Source organism: Nomascus leucogenys, chromosome X, assembly GCF_006542625.1.
Source record: "Nomascus leucogenys isolate Asia chromosome X, Asia_NLE_v1, whole genome shotgun sequence".
Taxonomy (NCBI): Eukaryota; Metazoa; Chordata; class Mammalia; order Primates; family Hylobatidae; genus Nomascus; species Nomascus leucogenys.
In genome coordinates, this window is record NC_044406.1 from 60409376 (window position 1) to 60427939 (window position 18564).

At 41.1% G+C, this 18564-nt stretch overlaps 1 protein-coding gene and 1 non-coding gene across 3 annotated transcripts in view; one reads left to right on the plus strand and one right to left on the minus strand.

Moving 5' to 3' along the window:
• Positions 1–14040, plus strand: part of YIPF6 (Yip1 domain family member 6) — a 44894-nt gene extending 30854 nt beyond the window's left edge. For both annotated transcript variants that reach the window (XM_003272666.4, XM_012499104.2), the window contains exon 7: positions 8645–14040. In XM_003272666.4, the coding sequence (XP_003272714.1) occupies positions 8645–8763 (119 nt within the window). In that variant the 3' untranslated portion in view covers positions 8764–14040. The remainder of the gene's footprint in view (positions 1–8644) is intronic.
• A 2174-nt stretch (positions 14041–16214) lies between these two features.
• LOC115833394 lies at positions 16215–16321 on the minus strand. The gene has a single exon (XR_004028831.1). It is a non-coding gene; the product is annotated as a U6 spliceosomal RNA (small nuclear RNA).
• Positions 16322–18564: the final 2243 nt, after the last annotated feature.

The following is an 18564-nucleotide window of genomic DNA, read 5'->3' on the forward strand; positions in this document are numbered from 1 at the left end:
ACTCAGCATTTGCTTGTCTGTAAAGGATTTTATTTCTCCTTCACTTATGAAGCTTAGTTTAGCTGGATATGAAATTCTGGGTTGAAAATTCTTTTCTTTAAGAATGTTGAGTATTGGCCCCCCCCTCTTCTGGCTTGTAGAGTTTCTGCCGAGAGATCAGCTGTTAGTCTGATGGGCTTCCCTTTGTGGGTAACCCGACGTTTCTCTCTGGCCGCCCTTAACATTTTTTCCTTCATTTCAACTTTGGTGAATCTGACAATTATGTGTCTTGGAGTTGCTCTTCTCGAGGAGTATCTTTGTGGCGTTCTCTGTATTTCCTGAATCTGAATGTTGGCCTGCCTTGCTAGATTGGGGAAGTTCTCCTGGATAATATCTTGCAGAGTGTTTTCCAACTTGGTTCCATTCTCCCCATCATTTTCAGGTGCACCAATCAGACGTAGGTTTGGTCTTTTCACATAGTCCCAAATTTCTTGGAGGCTTTGTTCGTTTCTTTTTATTCTTTTTTCTCTAAACTTCCCTTCTCGCTTCATTTCATTCATTTCATCTTCCATCACTGATACCCTTTCTTCCAGTTGATCGCATCGGCTACAGAGGCTTCTGCAATCTTCGTGTAGTTCTCGATACTTCGCTTTCAGCTCTGTCAGTTCCTTTAAGCCCTTCTCTCCATTGGTTATTCTAGTTATCCATTCGTCTAATTTTTTTTCAAAGTTTTTAACTTCTTTGCTATTGTTTTGAATTTCCTCCCGTAGCTCGGAGTAGTTTGATCATCTGAAGCCTTCTTCTCTCAACTCGTCAAAGTCATCCTCCATCCAGCTTTGTTCCGTTGCTGCTGAGGAACTGCGTTCCTTTGGAGGAGGAGAGGTGCTCTGCTTTTTAGAGTTTCCAGTTTTTCTGCTCTGTTTTTTCCCCATCTTTGTGGTTTTATCTACTTTTGGTCTTTGATGATGGTGATGTACAGATGGGTTTTTGGTGTGGATGTCCTTTCTGTTTGTTAGTTTTCCTTCTACCAGACAGGACCCTCAGCTGCAGGTCTGTTGGAGTTTGCTAGAGGTCCACTCCAGACCCTGTTTGGCTGGGTGTCAGCAGCGGTGGCTGCAGAACAGTGGATTTTCGTGAGACCACGAATTCAGCTGTCTGATAGTTCCTCTGGAAGTTTTGTCTCAGAGGAGTACCAGGCCGAGTGAGGTGTCAGTCTGTCCCTACCTGTGGGTGCCTCCCAGTTAGGCTGCTCAGGGGAGAGGGACCCACTTGAGGAGGCAGTCTGTCTGTTGTCAGATCTCCAGCTGTGTGCTGGGAGAACCACTACTCTCTTCAAAGCCGTCAGACAGGGACATTTAAGTCTGCAGAGGTTCCTGCTTACTTTTTGTTTGTCTGTGCCCTGCCCCCAGAGGTGGAGCCTACAGAGGCAGGCAGGCCTCCTTGAGTTGTGGTGGGCTCCACCCAGTTCGAGCTTCCTGGCTGCTTTGTTTACCTAAGCTAGCCTGGGCAATGGCGGGCACCTCTCCCCCAGCCTCGCTGCCTTGCAGTTTGATCTCAGACTGCTGTGCTAGCAATCAGCGAGACTCCGTGGGCATAGGACCCTCGGAGCCAGGTGCGGGACACAATCTCCTGGTGTGCCGTTTTCCAGACCCGTTGGAAAAGCACAGTATTAGGGTGGGACTGACCCGATTTTCCAGGTGCCATCTGTTACCCCTTTCTTTGACTAGGAAAGGCAACTCCCTGACCCCTTGCACTTCCCGAGTGAGGCAATGCCTCGCCCTGCTTTGGCTCGCGCACAGTGCGCTGCACCGACTGTCCTGCACCCACTGTTTGGCACTCCCTAGTGAGATGAACCCAGTACCTCAAACGGAAATGCAGAAATCACCTGTTTTCTGTGTCGCTCAGGCTGGGAGCTGTAGGCCTGAGCTGTTCCTATTCCGCCATCTTGGCTCCACCCCGTTTCCTGACTTTTTAATAGCCGTTCTAACTGGCATGAGATGGTATCTTGTTGTGGTTTTGATTTGCATTTCTCTCATGAGCAGTGATGATGAGCTTTTTTTCATATGTTTGTTGGCCACATAAATCTCTTCTCTTGAGAAGTGTCTGTTCATATCCTTCACCCACTTTTTGATGGGGTTGTTTTTTTTCTTGTAAATTTGTTTAAGTTCTTTGTAGATTCTGGATGTTAGCCCTTTGTCAGATGGATAGATTGCAAAAATTTTTTCCCATTCTGTAGGTTGCCTATTCACTCTGATGATAGTTTCTTTTGCTGTGCAGAAGCTCTTTAATTAGATCCCATTTGTCAATTTTGGCTTTTGTTGCTATTGCTTTTGGTGTTTTAGTCATGAGGTCTTTGCCTATGCCTATGTCCTAAATGGTACTATCTAGGTTTTCTTGTAGGGTTTTTATGGTTTTAGGTCTTACATTTAAGTCTTTAATCCATCTTGAGTTAATTTTTGTATAAGGTGTAAGGAAAGGGTCCAGTTTCAGTTTTCTGCATATGGCTAGCCAGTTTTCCCAACACCATTTATTAACTAGGGAATCCTTTTCCCATTGCTTGTTTTTATCAGGCTTGTCAAAGATCAGATGATTTTGGATGGGTAGCATTATTTCTGAGGCCTCTGTTCTGTTCCATTGGTCTATATATCTGTTTTGGTACCAGTACTATGCTGTTTTGGTTACTATAGCCTTGTAGTATAGTTGGAGGTCAGATAGAGTGATTCCTCCAGCTTTGTTCTTTTTGCTTAGGATTGTCTTGGCTATATGGGCTGTTTTTTGGTTCCATATGAAATTTAAAGTAGTCTTTTCTACTTCTGTGAAGAAAGTCAATGGTAGCTTGACGGGGATAGCATTGAATCTATAAATTACTTTGGGCAGTGTGGCCATTTTCATGATATTGATTCTTCCTATCCATGAGCATGGAATGTTTTTCCATTTGTTTGTGTTCTCTCTTATGTCCTTGAGCAGTGGTTTGTAGTTCTCCTTGAAGAGTTCCTTTATATCCCTTGTAAGTTGGATTCCTAGGTATTTTATTCTCTTTGTAGTAATTGTGAATGGGAGTTCACTCATGATTTGGCTCTCTGTTTGTCTATTATTGGTATATAGGAAGGCTTGTGATTTTTGCACATTGATTTTGTATCCTGAGACTTTGCTGAAGTTGCTTATCAGCTTAAGGAGATTATGGGCTGAGACGATGGGGTTTTCTAAATATACAATCATGTCATCTGCAAACAGATACAGTTTGACTTCCTCTCTTTCTATTTGAATACCCTTTATTTCTTTCTCTTGCCTGATTTCCCTGGCCAGACTTTATGTTGAATAGGAGTGGTGAGAGAGGGCATCCTTGTCTTGTGCTGGTTTTCAAAGGGAATGCTTCCAGCTTTTGCCCATTCAGTATGATATTGGCTATGGGTTTGTCATAAATAGCTCTTATTATTTTGAGATACGTTCCATCAATACCTAGTTTATTGAGAGTTTTTAGCATGAAGGGTGTTGAATTTTATCAAAGGCCTTTTCTACATCTGTTGAGATAATCATGTGGTTTTTGTCATTGGTTCTGTTTATGTGATGAATTACATTTATTGATTTGCGTATGTTGAACCAGCCTTGCATCCCAGGGAAGAAGCTGACTTGATCGTGGTGGGTAAGCTTTTTGTTGTGCTGCTGGATTCGGTTTGCAAGTATTTTATTGAGGATTTTCACATTGATGTTCATCAAGGATATTGGCCTGAAATTTTCCTTTTTTGTTGTGTCTCTGCCAGGTTTTGGTATCAGGATGGTGCTGGCCTCATGAAATGAGTTAGGGAGGAATCCCTCTTCTTCTGTTGTTTGGAATAGTTTCAGACGGAATGGTACCAGCTCCTCTTTGTACCTCTGGTAGAATTTAGCTGTGAATCTGTCTGGTCCTGGGCTTTTTTTGGTTGGTAGGCTATTAATTACTGCCTCAATTTCAAAACTTATCATTGGTCTATTCAGGGATTTGATGTCTTCCTGGTTTAGTCTTGGGAGGGAATATGTGTCCAGGAATTTATCAATTTCTTCTAGATTTTCTAGTTTATTTGCATAGAGGTATTTATAGTATTCTCTGATGGTAGTTTGTATTTCTGTGGGATCAGTGTTAATCTCCAATTTATCAGTTTTTATTGTGTCTATTTTATTCTTCTCTCTTTCCTTTATTAGTCTGGCTAGCAGTCTATTTTGTTAATCTTTTCAAAAAAACAGTTCCTGTATTCATTGATTTTTTTGAAGGGTGTTTTGTGTCTCTATCTCCTTCAGTTCTGCTCTGATCTTAGTTATTTCTTGTCTTCTAGTTTTTGAATTTGTTTGCTCTTGCTTCTCTAGTTCTTTTAATTGTGATGTTAGGGTGTCAGTTTTAGATCTTTCCCACTTTGTCCTGTAGGCATTTAGTGCTATAAATTTCCCTCTAAACACTGCTTTAGCTCTGTCGCAGAGGTTCTGATATGTTCTGTCTTTGTTCTTATTGGTTTCAAAAAACTTGTTTATTTTTGCCTTAATTTCGTTGTTTACCCAGTAGTCATTCAAGAGCAGGTTGTTTAGTTTCTGTGTAGCTGTGTGGTTTTGAGTGAGTTTCTTAATCCTGAGTTCTAATTTGATTGCACTGTGGTCTGAGAGACTATGATTTCCATTCTTTTGTATTCTGTTGTTAAGATTTCCATTCCTTTGCATTTGTTGAGGAGTATTTTACTTCCAATTATGTGGTCAATTTTAGAATAAGTGTGATGTGGTGCTGAGAAAAATGTATATTCTGTTGATTTGGGGTAGATATCTGTTAGGTCCATTTGGTCCAGAGCTGAGTTCAAGTCCTGAATATCCTTGTTAATTTTCTGTCTTGTCTATCTGTCTAATATTGACAGTGGGGTGTTAAAGTCTCCCACTATTATTGTGTGGGAGTATAAATCTCTTTGTAGGTCTTTAAGAATTTGTTTTATGAACCTGGGTGCTCCTGTATTGGGTGCATGTATATTTAGGATAGTTAGCTCTTCTTGTTGCATTGATCCCTTTACCATATGTAATGCCCTTCTTTGTCTTTTTTGATTTTTGTTGGCTTAAAGTCTGTTTTATCAGAGGCTAGGATTGCAACCCCTACTTTTTTTGCTTTCCATTTGCCTGGTAAATATTCTTCCATCCCTTTATTTTGAGCTTATATGTGTCTTTGCACGTGATATGGGTCTCCTGAATACAGCACACCAATGGGTCTTGACTCTTTATCCAATTTGCCAGTCTCTGTCTTTTAATTGGGGCATTTAGCTCATTTATATTTAAGGTTAATATTGTTATGTGTAAATTTGATACTGTCATTATGATGCTAGCTGGTTATTTTGCCCATTAGTTGATGCCATTTCTTCATGGTGTTGATAGTCTTTACAATTTGTTACGTTTTTGCAGTGGCTGGTACCGGTTTTTCCTTTCCATGTTTAGTGCTTCCTTCAGGAGCTATTGTAAGTCAGGCCTGGTGGTGACAAAGTCTCTCAGAATTTGTTTGTCTGTAAAGGATTTTATTTCTCCTTCACTTATGAAGCTTAGTTTGGCTGGATATGAAATTCTGGGTTGAAAATTCTTTTCTTTAAGAATGTTGAATGTTGGCCCCACTCTCTTCTTGTAGGGTTTCTGCTGAGAGATCAGCTGTTAGTCTGATGGACTTCCCTTTGTGGGTAACCCGACCTTTCTCTTTGGCTGCCCTTAACATTTTTTCCTTCATTTCAACCTTGGTGAATCTGACAATTATGTGTCTTGGGGTTGCTCTTCTCAAGGAATATCTTTGTGGTGTTCTCTGTATTTCCTGAATTTGAATGTTGGCTTGCCTTGCTAGGTTGGGGAAGTTCTCCTGGATAATATCCTGAAGAGTGTTTTCCAACTTGGTTACATTCTCCCCGTCACTTTCAGGTATACCAATCAAAGGTAGGTTTGGTCTTTTCACATAGTCCCATATTTCTTGGAGGCTTTGTTCATTCCTTTTCATTCTTTTTTCTCTAATCTTGTCTTCCCACTTTATTTCATTAATTTGATCTTCAATCTCTGATATCTTTTCTTCTGCTTGATCGATTCAGCTACTGACACTTGTGTATGTTTCATGAAGTTCTCATGCTGTGTTTTTGCGCTCCATCAGGTCATTTATGTTCTCTAAACTGGTTATTCTAGTTAGCAATTTCTCTAACCTTTTTTCAAGGTGCTTAGCTTCCTTGCATTGCATTAGAACATGCTCCTTTAGCTCAGAGGAGTTTGTTATTACCCACCTTCTGACGTCTACTGTCAGTTCGTCAAACTCATTCTTCATCCAGTTTTGTACCCTTGCTGGCAAGGAGTTGTGATCCTTTGGAGGAGAAGAGACATTCTGGTTTTTGGAATTTTCGGCCTTTTTGTGCTGGTTTTTCCTCATCTTCATGGATTTATCTACCTTTGGTCTTTGATGTTGGTGACCTTCAGATGGGGTTTCTGTGTGGATGTCCTTTTTTTTGATGTTGATGTTATTCCTTTCTGTTTGTTAGTTTTCCTTCTAACAGTCAGGCCCCTCTGCTGCAGGTCTGCTTGAGTTTGCTGGAGGTCCACTCCAGACCCTGTTTGCCTGGGTATCGCCAGCGGAGGCTGCAGAACAGCCAAGATTGCTGCCTGCTCCTTCCTCTGGAAGCTTCATCCCAGAGGGGCACCTGCCAGATGCCAGCCAGAGCTCTCCTGTATGAGGTGTCTGTCAACCCCTGCTGGGAGGTGTCTCCCAGTTAGGAGGCATGGGGGTCAGGGATCCACTTGAGGAAGCAGTCTGTCCCTTAGCAGAGTTGAAGCACTGTGCGCTGCTCTCTTCAGAGCTGGCAGGCAGGAATGTTTAAGTTGCTGAAGCTGTGCTTACAGCTGCTCCATCCCCCAGGTGCTCTGTCCCATGAAGATGGGAGTTTTATCTATAAGCCCCTGACTGGGGCTGCTGCCTTTCTTTCAGTGATGCCCTGCCCAGAGAGGAGGAATCTAGAGAGGTAGTCTGGCTACAGCAGCTTTGCTGAGCTGTGGTGGGCTCCGGCCAGTTTGAACTTCCCTGTGGCTTTCTTTACACTGTGAGGGGAAAAACTGCCTACTCAAGCCTCAGTAATGGTGGTTGCCCTTCCCTCCACCAAGCTCGAGCGTCCTAGGTCCACTTCAGACTGCTATGCTGGCAGTGAGAATTTCAAGCCAGTGGATCTTAGCTTGCTGGGCTCCGTGGGGGTGGGATCCGTTGAGCTAGACTACTTGGCTCCCTGACTTCAGCTCCCTTTCCAGGGGAGTGAACGCTTCTGTCTTGCTGGTGTTCCAGACGCCACTAGGGTATGAAAAAAAACTCCTGCAGCTAGCTTGGTGTTTGCCCAAATGGCCGCCCAGTTTTGTGCTTGAAATCCAGGGCCCTGGTAGCATAGGCGTCCGAGGGAGTGTCCTGGTGTGCGGGTTGTGAAGAACATGGGGAAAGTGTAGTATCTGTGCTGGAATGCACCGTTCCTCATGGCACAGTCCCTCATGGCTTCCCTTGGCTAGGGTAGGGAGTTCCCCGACCCCTTGTGCTTCCCAGGTGAGGCGACTCCCCACCCTGCTTCAGCTCACCCTCCGTGGGCTGCACCCACTGTCTAACCAGTCCCAATGAGATGAGCTGGTTACCTCAGTTGGAAATGCACAAATCACCTGCCTTCTGCGTTGATCTCGCTGGGAGCTGCAGACCGGAGCTGTTCCTATTCGGCCATCTTGCCAGCCACCTCCTATTATTTTTCTTTAAAGAGATGGGGTCTCACTCTGTCATTCAGTCTGGAGTGGAGTGGTGCAGCCCTAACATACTGCAGCCTTGAACTCCTGGCTTCAAGCAGTTCTCCCACCTCAGCCTCCTGAGTAGCTGAGATTACAGGCATAAGCCATAGCACCCAGCGAGAGGAATGATTCTTTTTTGTTTGTTTTTTTGTTTTTTGAGACTGGGTCTTGCTCTGTCACCCAGGCTGGAGTGCAGTGGCGCCATCTTGGCTCACTGCAACCTCTGCCTCTTGAGTTCAAACAATTATCCTGCCTCAGCCACCCGAGTAGCTGGGATTACAGGTGCCCGCCACCACACCTGGCTAATTTTTGTATTTTTATTAGAGATGGGGTTTCACCATGTTGGCCAAGCTGGTCTTGAACTCCTGACCTCTTGTGATCTGCCTGTCTTGGCCTCCCAAATTGCTGGAATTACAGGCATGAGCCACCGTGCCTGGTCAGAAGGGTGATTCTTGGTGAGTAAAACGATGATTAGGTTTTTCTTAGATGTACAAGAGAGGGATTGTGTTTAAAAGAGCTGATAATTTCAGAAGCACAGTTAGCTCAAAAAGCACAGCAGCACAAGGCCATTTACCATAGCAACAAATAACCTTACATATCTTTGTAAGCCTTTTCAGTACAGTTCAATAACTTTTCCAGAAAAGGGTAAAAAACTCCTTTTAGGAAGATTTCCATCCAAAATGGTTTAGTCCTTGAAATAAGTCCTCAGCTCTCTGAAAAACTATGTTGCAGAATGCCTTTATCTCTGAGGATCACCAGTATAACTAAACTTTTAGTGTAATTCTGTGTTCTAGATGATGTCAAGCTCATGAATGTTTAGTAAATGTTACTAGCTGTGACAATTTTACTGTACTAAACATTCCTTTTTGTTTTGTCTTGTTTTGTTTAGCCTCCACAGCTTTCCTTGCTGATAGCCAGCCTCCAAACCGCAGAGCCCTAGCTGTTTATCCTGTTTTCCTGTTTTACTTTGTCATCAGTTGGATGATTCTCACCTTTACTCCTCAGTAAATCAGGAATGGGAAATTAAAAACCAGTGAATTGAAAGCACATCTGAAAGATGCAATTCACCATGGAGCTTTGTCTCTGGCCTAGTTTGTCTAATTTTGGAGGTATTTGGTAACTGAGTAGGTGAGGAGATTAAAAGGGAGCCATATAACACTGTCACCACTTATTTGAGGAACTGATGTTTGAAAGGTTGTTCTTTTCTCTCTTAATGTCATTTCTTTAAAAATACATGTGCATACTACACACAGTATATAATGCCTCCTTAAGGCATGATGGAGTCACCGTGGTCCATTTGGGTGACAACCAGTGACTTGGGAAGCACATAGATACATCTTACAAGTTGAATAGAGTTGATAACTATTTTCAGTTTTGAGAATACCAATTCAGGTGCAGCTCTTAAACACATTGCCTTATGACTATTAGAATATGCCTCTCTTTTCGTAAGTAAAAATACATGGTCTATATCCATTTTCTTTTATTTCTCTCTCTTAAGCTTAAAAAGGCAACGAGAGAAGTTAGGAGTGGGTTCATACATAGAGAACGAGAAAACATGCATTAACCAATATTCAGATTTTGATCAGAGGAAATTCTACACTTGTTGTAAAAAAAAAAAAAAAAAAAAAAAACAGCAAAGGGCCTCTAAAGAATCAGCCTCTTTGGTCCCTTTGTGCAGTCACCTTTTTGCCATGTTTAACAGCATCTTGGTTGGCACTCTAGTCTTAATCTTGCTCCTTAGCCTTGAATATGCAGTCTAAAATGTTAGTAGTCAACATGTAATTTTCCTTTGACTGAAATTCTGAATATTCCAATGCTGGAACTTATCCAAAAAGAAGACCTCAGAAACTTAGACTGGTAGATCTTTAGTGCATATTATCATGTGGGCACCTTCTCGTAGGGTGGAATGAGGCAGTCTGGATGCAGCATAGTTAAAAGGAGCTCTTTAATATTCTCTGTAGTCTGGCCTCTTAACTAGAAAGTAAAGCTAAATCAGAAGCCTGTATTTAACCATGTGAACAGGGAGGGATTTAGTGTTCTGATGGCTGATTAATAGAACAGCTAGATACTTAGAGCATGACGTGGGATGGGATGAGTTTATAGCTGCTGCCTTTTTGTAGTGAGCTTAGCAGTTTTCTCATTAGATGTGTTTTTTTGGGGTGGGGAATAGCAATTTATTTTCTTGATTTTAGACTTTATCAAGCTAATTAGCTCCCCTTTAGATAAGTACATGTTGCACATGTGCACCTACTTGTACTCTCAGATATTTATGCACACAAGTGTGAAGGTTTTTCGGGGAGCAGAGCATTAGGGACAGGCTGATTCTGAGCTAAACAGGGCTCCTTTAAGGCAATGTGAACTGTTGCCTTCTATAAATTGCACATTGAGGAACTCTAATAGACAAAGATTAGGTGTCAGGCAGAAAACACTCATTGTAAATATACTATTAGTTGATAAACATAGGACTTTCTTATTCCCCAATTTTTCTTTATCATATAATTTAAATATTTATTCATTTTGTATTTAAAGACTACCTACACATAGATATATGATTCCAAAATCATACTTTCTCCATCCCCACATTAGCCAAGTGAATACAGGGCCAAATGGGTTCTTGGAATGATAACAAAGCATTACAAGGTGGGTCCCCTTGGTTCCAGCCTTGTCCAGAGTTTTTGGTTATATATTTCTATTTATTACAATTTACCTTTTAAATTATAAAATAAACCTTTGTGTGGACAGAGCCAATGTTTCAATCTTGAGTGAGTAAAGAAAATACTTTGGAACTGATCCTCATTTTGAAATTGGTTCTAAATTATTATCCATTTCCAATGTCTAAAATTCTCTTACTTCCTGCTAAAACTTTCTCTCTGCCAAAGTTGTTTTGTAATCTGTCTCAATGACTATAATGTAAAATTAAAGAAGTAACCATGCTTCTCAAGGGGGAATTAAAAGTGTTCATTGAATTTTACTCAGGCTAATTGTTTGGTCAGAAATTCCTAAGGCCACAGCTTTGGGGGGTTTGTGTAGATGTACATGGTGGGTGGGTTATACATATTGGGACTTAAGGCAGCTTGTTCTATGTATTTATCTTTGCTCTTGGGTGACTTAGGGAATGATTTTATTTGATTTAACCTTTTTTCTGTTTGCCCCGAGAATACTCGCCAGTGGCGCTTGCAGTAGCATTTACCCCAAGATAACTGCCTACAAAATATTTCGCTTTTATTATTTTCACATCATTCTAGTATATGGACTTCGGAAACAAAAGACATTGTTCTATTTATAGCATTCTTTTTTTTTTAGTAGCAGTATTTCCATTTACAAAATGTAGTTAACTCTTGATTACTGAAAATGTCAAATCCTAGAAAATGTAGCATGCCTATACATGATGTTAACATCATTCTTGAACAGTTGTTGGCTGAAGATTCACTTGATGAATCCAATTTTTTTGAAATAGACAATTCTGATGTTCTGTTTAGAAATAACTCAGTTTTTATCTTTTTTTCACATTGGAAATCAGTCAGATTTGCTTCAGCCTCAAAGAGAATGTTTATGTAAATTAGTGCTGGCAGTTTTTTTTTTTCTTTTCTAAACAGGAAAAGGGTTAAATGAAGGTTGATAAAATGGATGTTCAGTTGTCTTTCTGAAAGTGAGTGGCTTGATGGGATGAATAAATATTTTCTTAATATATTCAAAAAAGTGCATTGCTTTCTGTGATGGAAGTTAAGACCTAAACGTCTGGAAGTTGTAACCCTCAACACAGCTTTTCCTGATTTGCTGCAAAGGCACGTAGCTGATTATAGAAGTGAAGACGGCAAGGACAGGGGACTCCAACAAAGGAAACCCTGTTGCAGGATTTGGGAACTTTCATGCTTCAGATGAAATTCAGGCATGTGAGCATCACTGCAGAATGTGGCGCATCATTGCCATCATGAGTAATCACTTGCTGCTCCTACTTCTGAGACCAAGACTCTGTTGTCATATTCTTTAGCAATAGGACGAGTAAAGACTGGATTTAATCGCTGTTCAGAGTATAAAAACTCAATTGATGCCAACATATCTGAATGTGCAGTATAGTCTTAAAAGTTAACCGTTAATCATTAAGTCTTTTGCCTCTGAAGAGGTTTATTACATGAGTTGATTTTGATATTTTCATTGTGGTGGGGTTTTCCTGTTGTTGGGCAAGGTGGGGTCACAGGACATGGGACTAGTAAGCATTTTACTGTTTACTATATTTGTCTTTTTATAAACAGTATCTCCCAAAATGTGATTAGAAGGCTAGCAAGCCTGTATTTGGACATTTAATTATGTACTTTATATAATGTAACTACTAACAGTATTTGGACTGCCTGTTCAAAAATGAAAATCTCCTGTCAGTTCAAGTTCTTGGGTAACATCAAGTCATTAGAATTTATCCAAAGCTTATCATGATTTGATAAGACATCCATTGCATGCAGCTGTTTTAGCTCAGTGCAAAACACTGAAATTGTGATTCTTAGACTGTTTCTGAGACATTTGGATGGAAATAAATGTATAAATGTTAATTCATGTATATAAATTAGAAACACTTTTCTAGATTCTGTAGGCTTTTGTTAAAAATAGAGAATTTCTTGGGGTTTACTTAGGCCATGGAATGGCCAAATAATAATAATGACAATGATATTACTACTAATAATAGCTAACCGTTATTTGGCACTTGCTGTGTGCCAGGCACTATTCTATTTTTTTAAGGATTTTTAAAATAACAGCTTTATTGAGATACACTTTGCCATAAACTTCACCTTTTTTTTTTTTATTTTTTATTTTTGTGAGACAGACTCACCCTGTCACCCAGGCTGGAGTGCAGTGGAGCAATCATGGCACACTGTGGCCTCGACCTCCCTGGGCTCAAGCAATCCTCCCACTTCAGTGTCCCGAGTAGTTGGGACTACAGGCATGCGTCACTACACCTAATTGGCTAATTTTTGTAGTTTTTGTAGAGATAGGGTTTCGCCATGTTGCCCAGGCTGGTCTTGAATTCCTGGGCTCAAGCGATCTGCCTGCTTTGGCCTCCCAAAACACTGGGATTACAGGCGTGAGCCACCATGCCTGGCTGAAATTCACCTTTTAAGATGTATAATTCAGTAGTTTTTAGTATATTCACACACGACATTGCACAACTATCACTACCATCTAATTTTAGATCATTTTGTAACGTCACCAAGAAACCCCAGGTCTGTCAGCAGTCAGTTCCATTCCCCCTTCATCCCAGCCCCTGGCAACCACTAATCTGCTTTCTGTCGCTGTTGATTTGGCCAGTCACTATTCTTCTGTGCTTCTCATGCATCTTCTGTAATCCCAGTGCTACAATTCTCATTTTATGTGGAAAATTGAGGCATTGAGAGGTTAAGTAAATTGCCCACGGTCACACAGTAATTTGATTTACAACAGTAATAACACATTAGATGAGAACACAGTAGGACACAATTTTGAATTCCATTTTTATGTACCTGAAATGAATACACCCCTCCCCCAAGGTATTTTTCCTATTGTTAGCCTTTGTACCCTAGGTACAAATATAGGTATTTTCCCTATTGTATTATGTACCTGAAATGAATACATCCCTCCCCCAAGGTATTTTACCTATTGTTAGCCTTTGTACCCTAGAACTGACTGGATGTAGATAACATTTGTTTTCAGAGTAATGGAACACTGTATCAACAGCATCTGAGAACATAAGAACAGTTGGACATTGGAAAGAGTTAGGTTTGTTGCCCTCATCCCTCCTTGAACCTCTTTTCTCTCCGGCTTCCACCACCACCACACATATATACCCCTTTTTCTCAGTCTTAAGAATCAAACAATTTCTGCCTCTTTCTTTTTAATTCTCCCAGAGGGATGGTTAATGCATCACAATTTAACTTGTCTATTCAGGTATTAATAGTCAAGGGATGCATCTGGTTGCTTATAGTACCAGTTATATTCCTAGGACCTTAGAGAGCAGTAGTGTGAGAATAGAATGCCTTTCTATTTGGGTTAAACTACGTGGGAGGAAAAAGTAACAGAGTAAAGGCTTTTCCTTAATGAAGTCAAGTGTTCTGCCTGGTGGGAAGTGGCCACACGCTGCGCTGCGCTGCTCTTGTTTACTCTTCTTTCAGAGCCTTTGTACTTTGCCATCACTGCTGGTAATTTCTTGGTCCTTTTCGATACTCCATTTTAATCTTGATTTTTTTCTATAAATAATCTGTGAAAAACCTGTAAAAAGATTTGTGACTATTAAATGTGCAAATAAAAACACTGGAAAAAGAGAATTTGTGTGTGCCTATTCTTGTACTGAAGGCACAGAGATTTGCTACATACTGATTTCAGATATATTGTCATCCGACAATATTGAATGCTTTGTAAATTGGGCAGGGAGCAAGTAAGAAAAGGAAGTCACATTTATTGAGCAAATGCTGTATACCATGCCAGGCACTTTATTAGTTGCTTTACAAACAGTATCTCCTCTGATGACAGCAGCCTTTTGAGATCAGAGGCGTTATCCCTAAAGTTGTATCTGGCTGGGTTTTGAGGCTCACACCTATAATCCCAGTGCTTTGGGAGCCTGAGGAGGCAGGATCTCTTGAGCCTAGGAGTTCAAGACCAGCCTGGGCAACATAGGGAGACTGTTTCTTTAAAAAAAAAAAAAAAAAAAGCAAGACTTGGTCCTGTGTGCCTGTAGTCCCAGCTACTCGGGAGGCTGGGGCGGGAAGATTGCTTGAATTCAGGAGTTCGAGGATGCTGTGAGGTACAATGGTGCAACTCCAGCCTGGGTGGCAGGCTGAGACCCTGTGTCAAAATAAATAAATAAATAAAAATTTCAAAAAGTTGAGAGATCTGGGACTCAGGTTAAATTGCCCAGAGTCACATAGTGAATGGTGCAACCAGAATTCAAACTCAGGTTTTATGACTGCACAGCCTTTTTTTTTTTTTTTTCTATATTGGTTCTTTGCCAAATTAAAACCATACCTACCCATTTAAATGAAGCTAAGCTGGGCCAATCAGGCAATTTAGGAGTCTGGTGAGAAAAACTGGGTTTTCAGCTTTCTGCTGGGGACTATACCTGTTCCCACTCTTGACTTATAAACTACTTGGATAAACAAAATTCCGCATAGCCCTACACACATAATAGTTGAAAAATGTCATGGCTTTTATTTTTGGTACCAAATAAAAGAGCAGAGTGATCAGTAAAAACAAGAAGTCTGTGAAGTATTTAGAGAATTTGTGTCATCCAAGAGAAGAGGAAGGGCATTCCCAATGGTAGAGAATACTTAGGAGCAAAGATAAGAGGGAAAAAGCAGGTCTGTCTGTACAGCTGTTCACGTGCACATGTGAGAGTGTGGCACCTTGTTCTGTACATTATCACAAGGCATTGTGACACTTCATTTTCCTAGTTGCCTTTATTTTACGTCACTGTGCAAAGTAGATAAAGCTGATTATCTTATAGCTAAAGAAATAGGCTCAGAGAAGTATGTCCTGGGTTATAAAGTCAGTCTCAAGAATGCAATTGGTTGTTCCTCATGTTAATACAATCTTTCATTTTCTAGTGAGAATGCAAAAGTTGAACTGAATTCAACTGAACTGGGAAATGGAAGAAATTAGTTGGCTAAGATGAGACCAAATTATTGAGAGTAGGTATTGAAAACCAGGGAATTGTGAAGTTAGGTCTTACTGTGTTGGGAAATAGGGTGACTTCAAGGGGAATATCTTGATGAAAGTGACCTCAAAGGAATAAATGGGGACATGGTGGGAAATTGGATTGGGAGGAGGGTAGAGGGAAGAAAAGAATGTGAATATATTTCTAAGCTATAAGTCCGAAGTCGGGAAGAATGGTGGGCTAACAGTTGTGGAGGCACTGACTTTGGCTGTCACAGTGGTGATATTCTATAGACCACTGAAAATAGGCGCCTGGAGGGTAGCATTATAGCAGTCATTGCTATAAATGTAAATTTGAGCTTACAGATGTGATGAATGTTGAGGGAACACTGTCCCAGGCACAGTCTTGATGACAACCACAGTGCTGGATGATAGTCCTATGAAAAGGAGCCAGAAAGATGAGGAGGAGGAAGTTATGAAGCTAACACTTACCTGCCATGGATTTTCACATGGCTATCTTCATCTAACACTAACCCTGTGAGATCATTCCCTCCATTTTTTTCAGAAGAGGAAGAAGTTTGGATTCAATACCTTGCCCACGGTAAGTGGCAGAGGTGGAATGTGAATATAGGTCTGTCTGAACTCCAAAGCCTTGTTGCTTTCTGCTCTGCTGTTACCACCATGCCCGATTAATTTTTGTATTTTTTGTAGAGATGGGGTTTCGCCATGTTGCCCATGCCAATCTTGAACGCCTGAGCTCAAGCAATCCACCCATCTCAGCCTCCCAAAGTGCTGGGATTACAGGCATGAGCCACCACACAGCCAAATATTTTATTTATTTAAGTAAAAACATGGAAGTGTTGACGAATGTGTGTGTCATCCTTCTGCAGGGGCCATGCTAATGTTCTCCCCATCGTTCCAATTTTAGTATATATGCTGCCTAAGTAAGCACTCCAAAAGTATTGATAGGTAGGAGATGGAGGCTCCTAGTATTTGTTCCTTATTTGTAGATTCAGATAAGGCACAGAACATTAGAGATTAAAAGAATGTTAGCGATAATTGGTTCAATTTGCTCATTTTACCAATGAAAAACTGAGGCTCAGAGAGGGAAAGTCATTTACCCAATGTTGTTCGAAGGAGCCAGACTAAAACTTAGTTTTTTTCATTTCTGGTTCACTGCTCTTTCTACTATGTGAGAGTACAGTAGCTAAAAGGGTGACAACCTAATGCAGGTTAAACAAACAAACAAACAAAACAAATCCACAATTCTTTTTTTTTTTTTTTTTTTTTGAGATGGAGTCAGAAATACAATCCAGGGTAGTGGCGCTGGTGCTATAGCTTCAGAACCAAGAGTGGGAATGTGTTCCCTTCCAGCTATCGTCCAGATGCCAACCTGCTCTCATCCAAACTTCTCGAAAAAGCTTGTCTACATTCATGTTCACTTCTCAACCAACTGCAGTCTGGCTTCATGCCCATGTCATGAATATTCTCAGAGAGTGACTACTCTCACTAAAATTGCTAAGTCTTACCTTACTCTACTGCACTGATGCTGTTGTAAACTCCTATTCCTCCGGGAAACATTTTTCTTTCTTGTCTTCCATGACAGCTAACTCCCTTGATTGTCAAAATAGTTTATTTCTTCTTAAAGAACTCCTCTTCTTCCACCTGCCCCTTGAAACTGAGTGTTTTCTCTGCCTTCCTCTCTTTTCAATCTACAGATTCTCCCTAGATATCAAAATTCAGTCTCACAATTTCACCTACCATTCAGACTATTCAAACTGTTGTTTTTTTTGTTCTCCCCAGCATGCATTTTCATCTTCTTTCCAGTTCCTTTGGAGAATTCCTCCCTTATTAGACTGACCTAGACTGAGCCAAGTTACTGCCTTTCCTTGATCACAGTGATTAAGTAATGAATACTTAAGCCAAGTTGGGCTAATCAGAGGCCTTTCCAGGTTTTTTTCTGCTAGATACTAAGAAGCCAGACTGTCTTCCTTTTGTATTATGAGTTGTAAAGATGCAAGCCTGGGGTGGTCAGTGGCCAACTTTTTCAACACAATAGTAGAAGAGAATGAGTGTATCACAAGAAGAGAAGCTGGCACTGAGAGAAGCTTCATGAGGTTTGAGCCTGAGTCCAGCTGTGCCTGAAGGCAGTGAGCTCCATCCTCAGATGGATGAGCCAATAAATCAGCTTGAGGAGTTCTGATGACTCCGGAATCTCCAGTTTATGACTCTGACATATGATTTCTAGAATGATACAGAAATAATTGCTGGACCATCACTTGAATGTCTCATTGCTTTTTAAACTCGTCGTGTCTCAACTAGACTGGGCAGGTCCCCCAAACCCTACTCCTCCTATGTTCCTTATTTTGGAGAACCACTACTATACCTAGTTACCCAAGTCAGTAATCTAATTGCCCTTAACTCCCCCTTCACTTTCTTATATCCATTCAGTCACCAGTCCTGCTAATTTTACCCAAAAAACATTTCTCAACTCCGTATGTTACTCCCTATCCCCACTGCCACGGTTTGGTTCAGGTTCTCATCTTCTCTTTTTTGGCCCATAGAAACAACTAGCTAGGTAATCTGCTTCCATGTCACCCTGCTCAAATCCATTTCTCATACTGTTGTCAGCGTGACATACTTCAAGTGTATATTTGACCCTATCTCTCTTCAGTTTAAATTGCCCTACTGCCTTTGTGTCCGGAGTTGGTTCCTTCCGGCGGGTTCGTGGTCTCGCTGACTTCAAGAATGAAGCTGTGGACCTTTGCACTGAGTGTTACAGCTCTTAAAGGTGGCATGGACCCAAACAGTGAGCAGCAGCAAGATTTACTGTGAAGAGCAAAAGAACAAAGCTTCCACAGCATGGAAGGGGGACCTGAGCAGGTTGCCACTGCTGGCTGGGGTGGCCAGCTTTTATTCCCTTGTCCCCACCCATGTCTTGCTGATTGGTCCATTTTACAGAGTGCTGATTGGTCCATTTTACAGAGTGCTGATTGGTCCATTTTACACACCTCTAGCTAGCTACAGAGTGCTGATTGGTGCGTTTTTACACAGCACTGATTGGTGCTTCTTACAAACCTCTTGTAAGACAGAAAAGTTCTCCAAGTCCCCAGTCGACCCAGGAAGTCCAGCTGGCTTCACCTCTCACCTTCACATCTTCTTTGGTACAAAACTGAAGCTTCTTATGCCATTGAT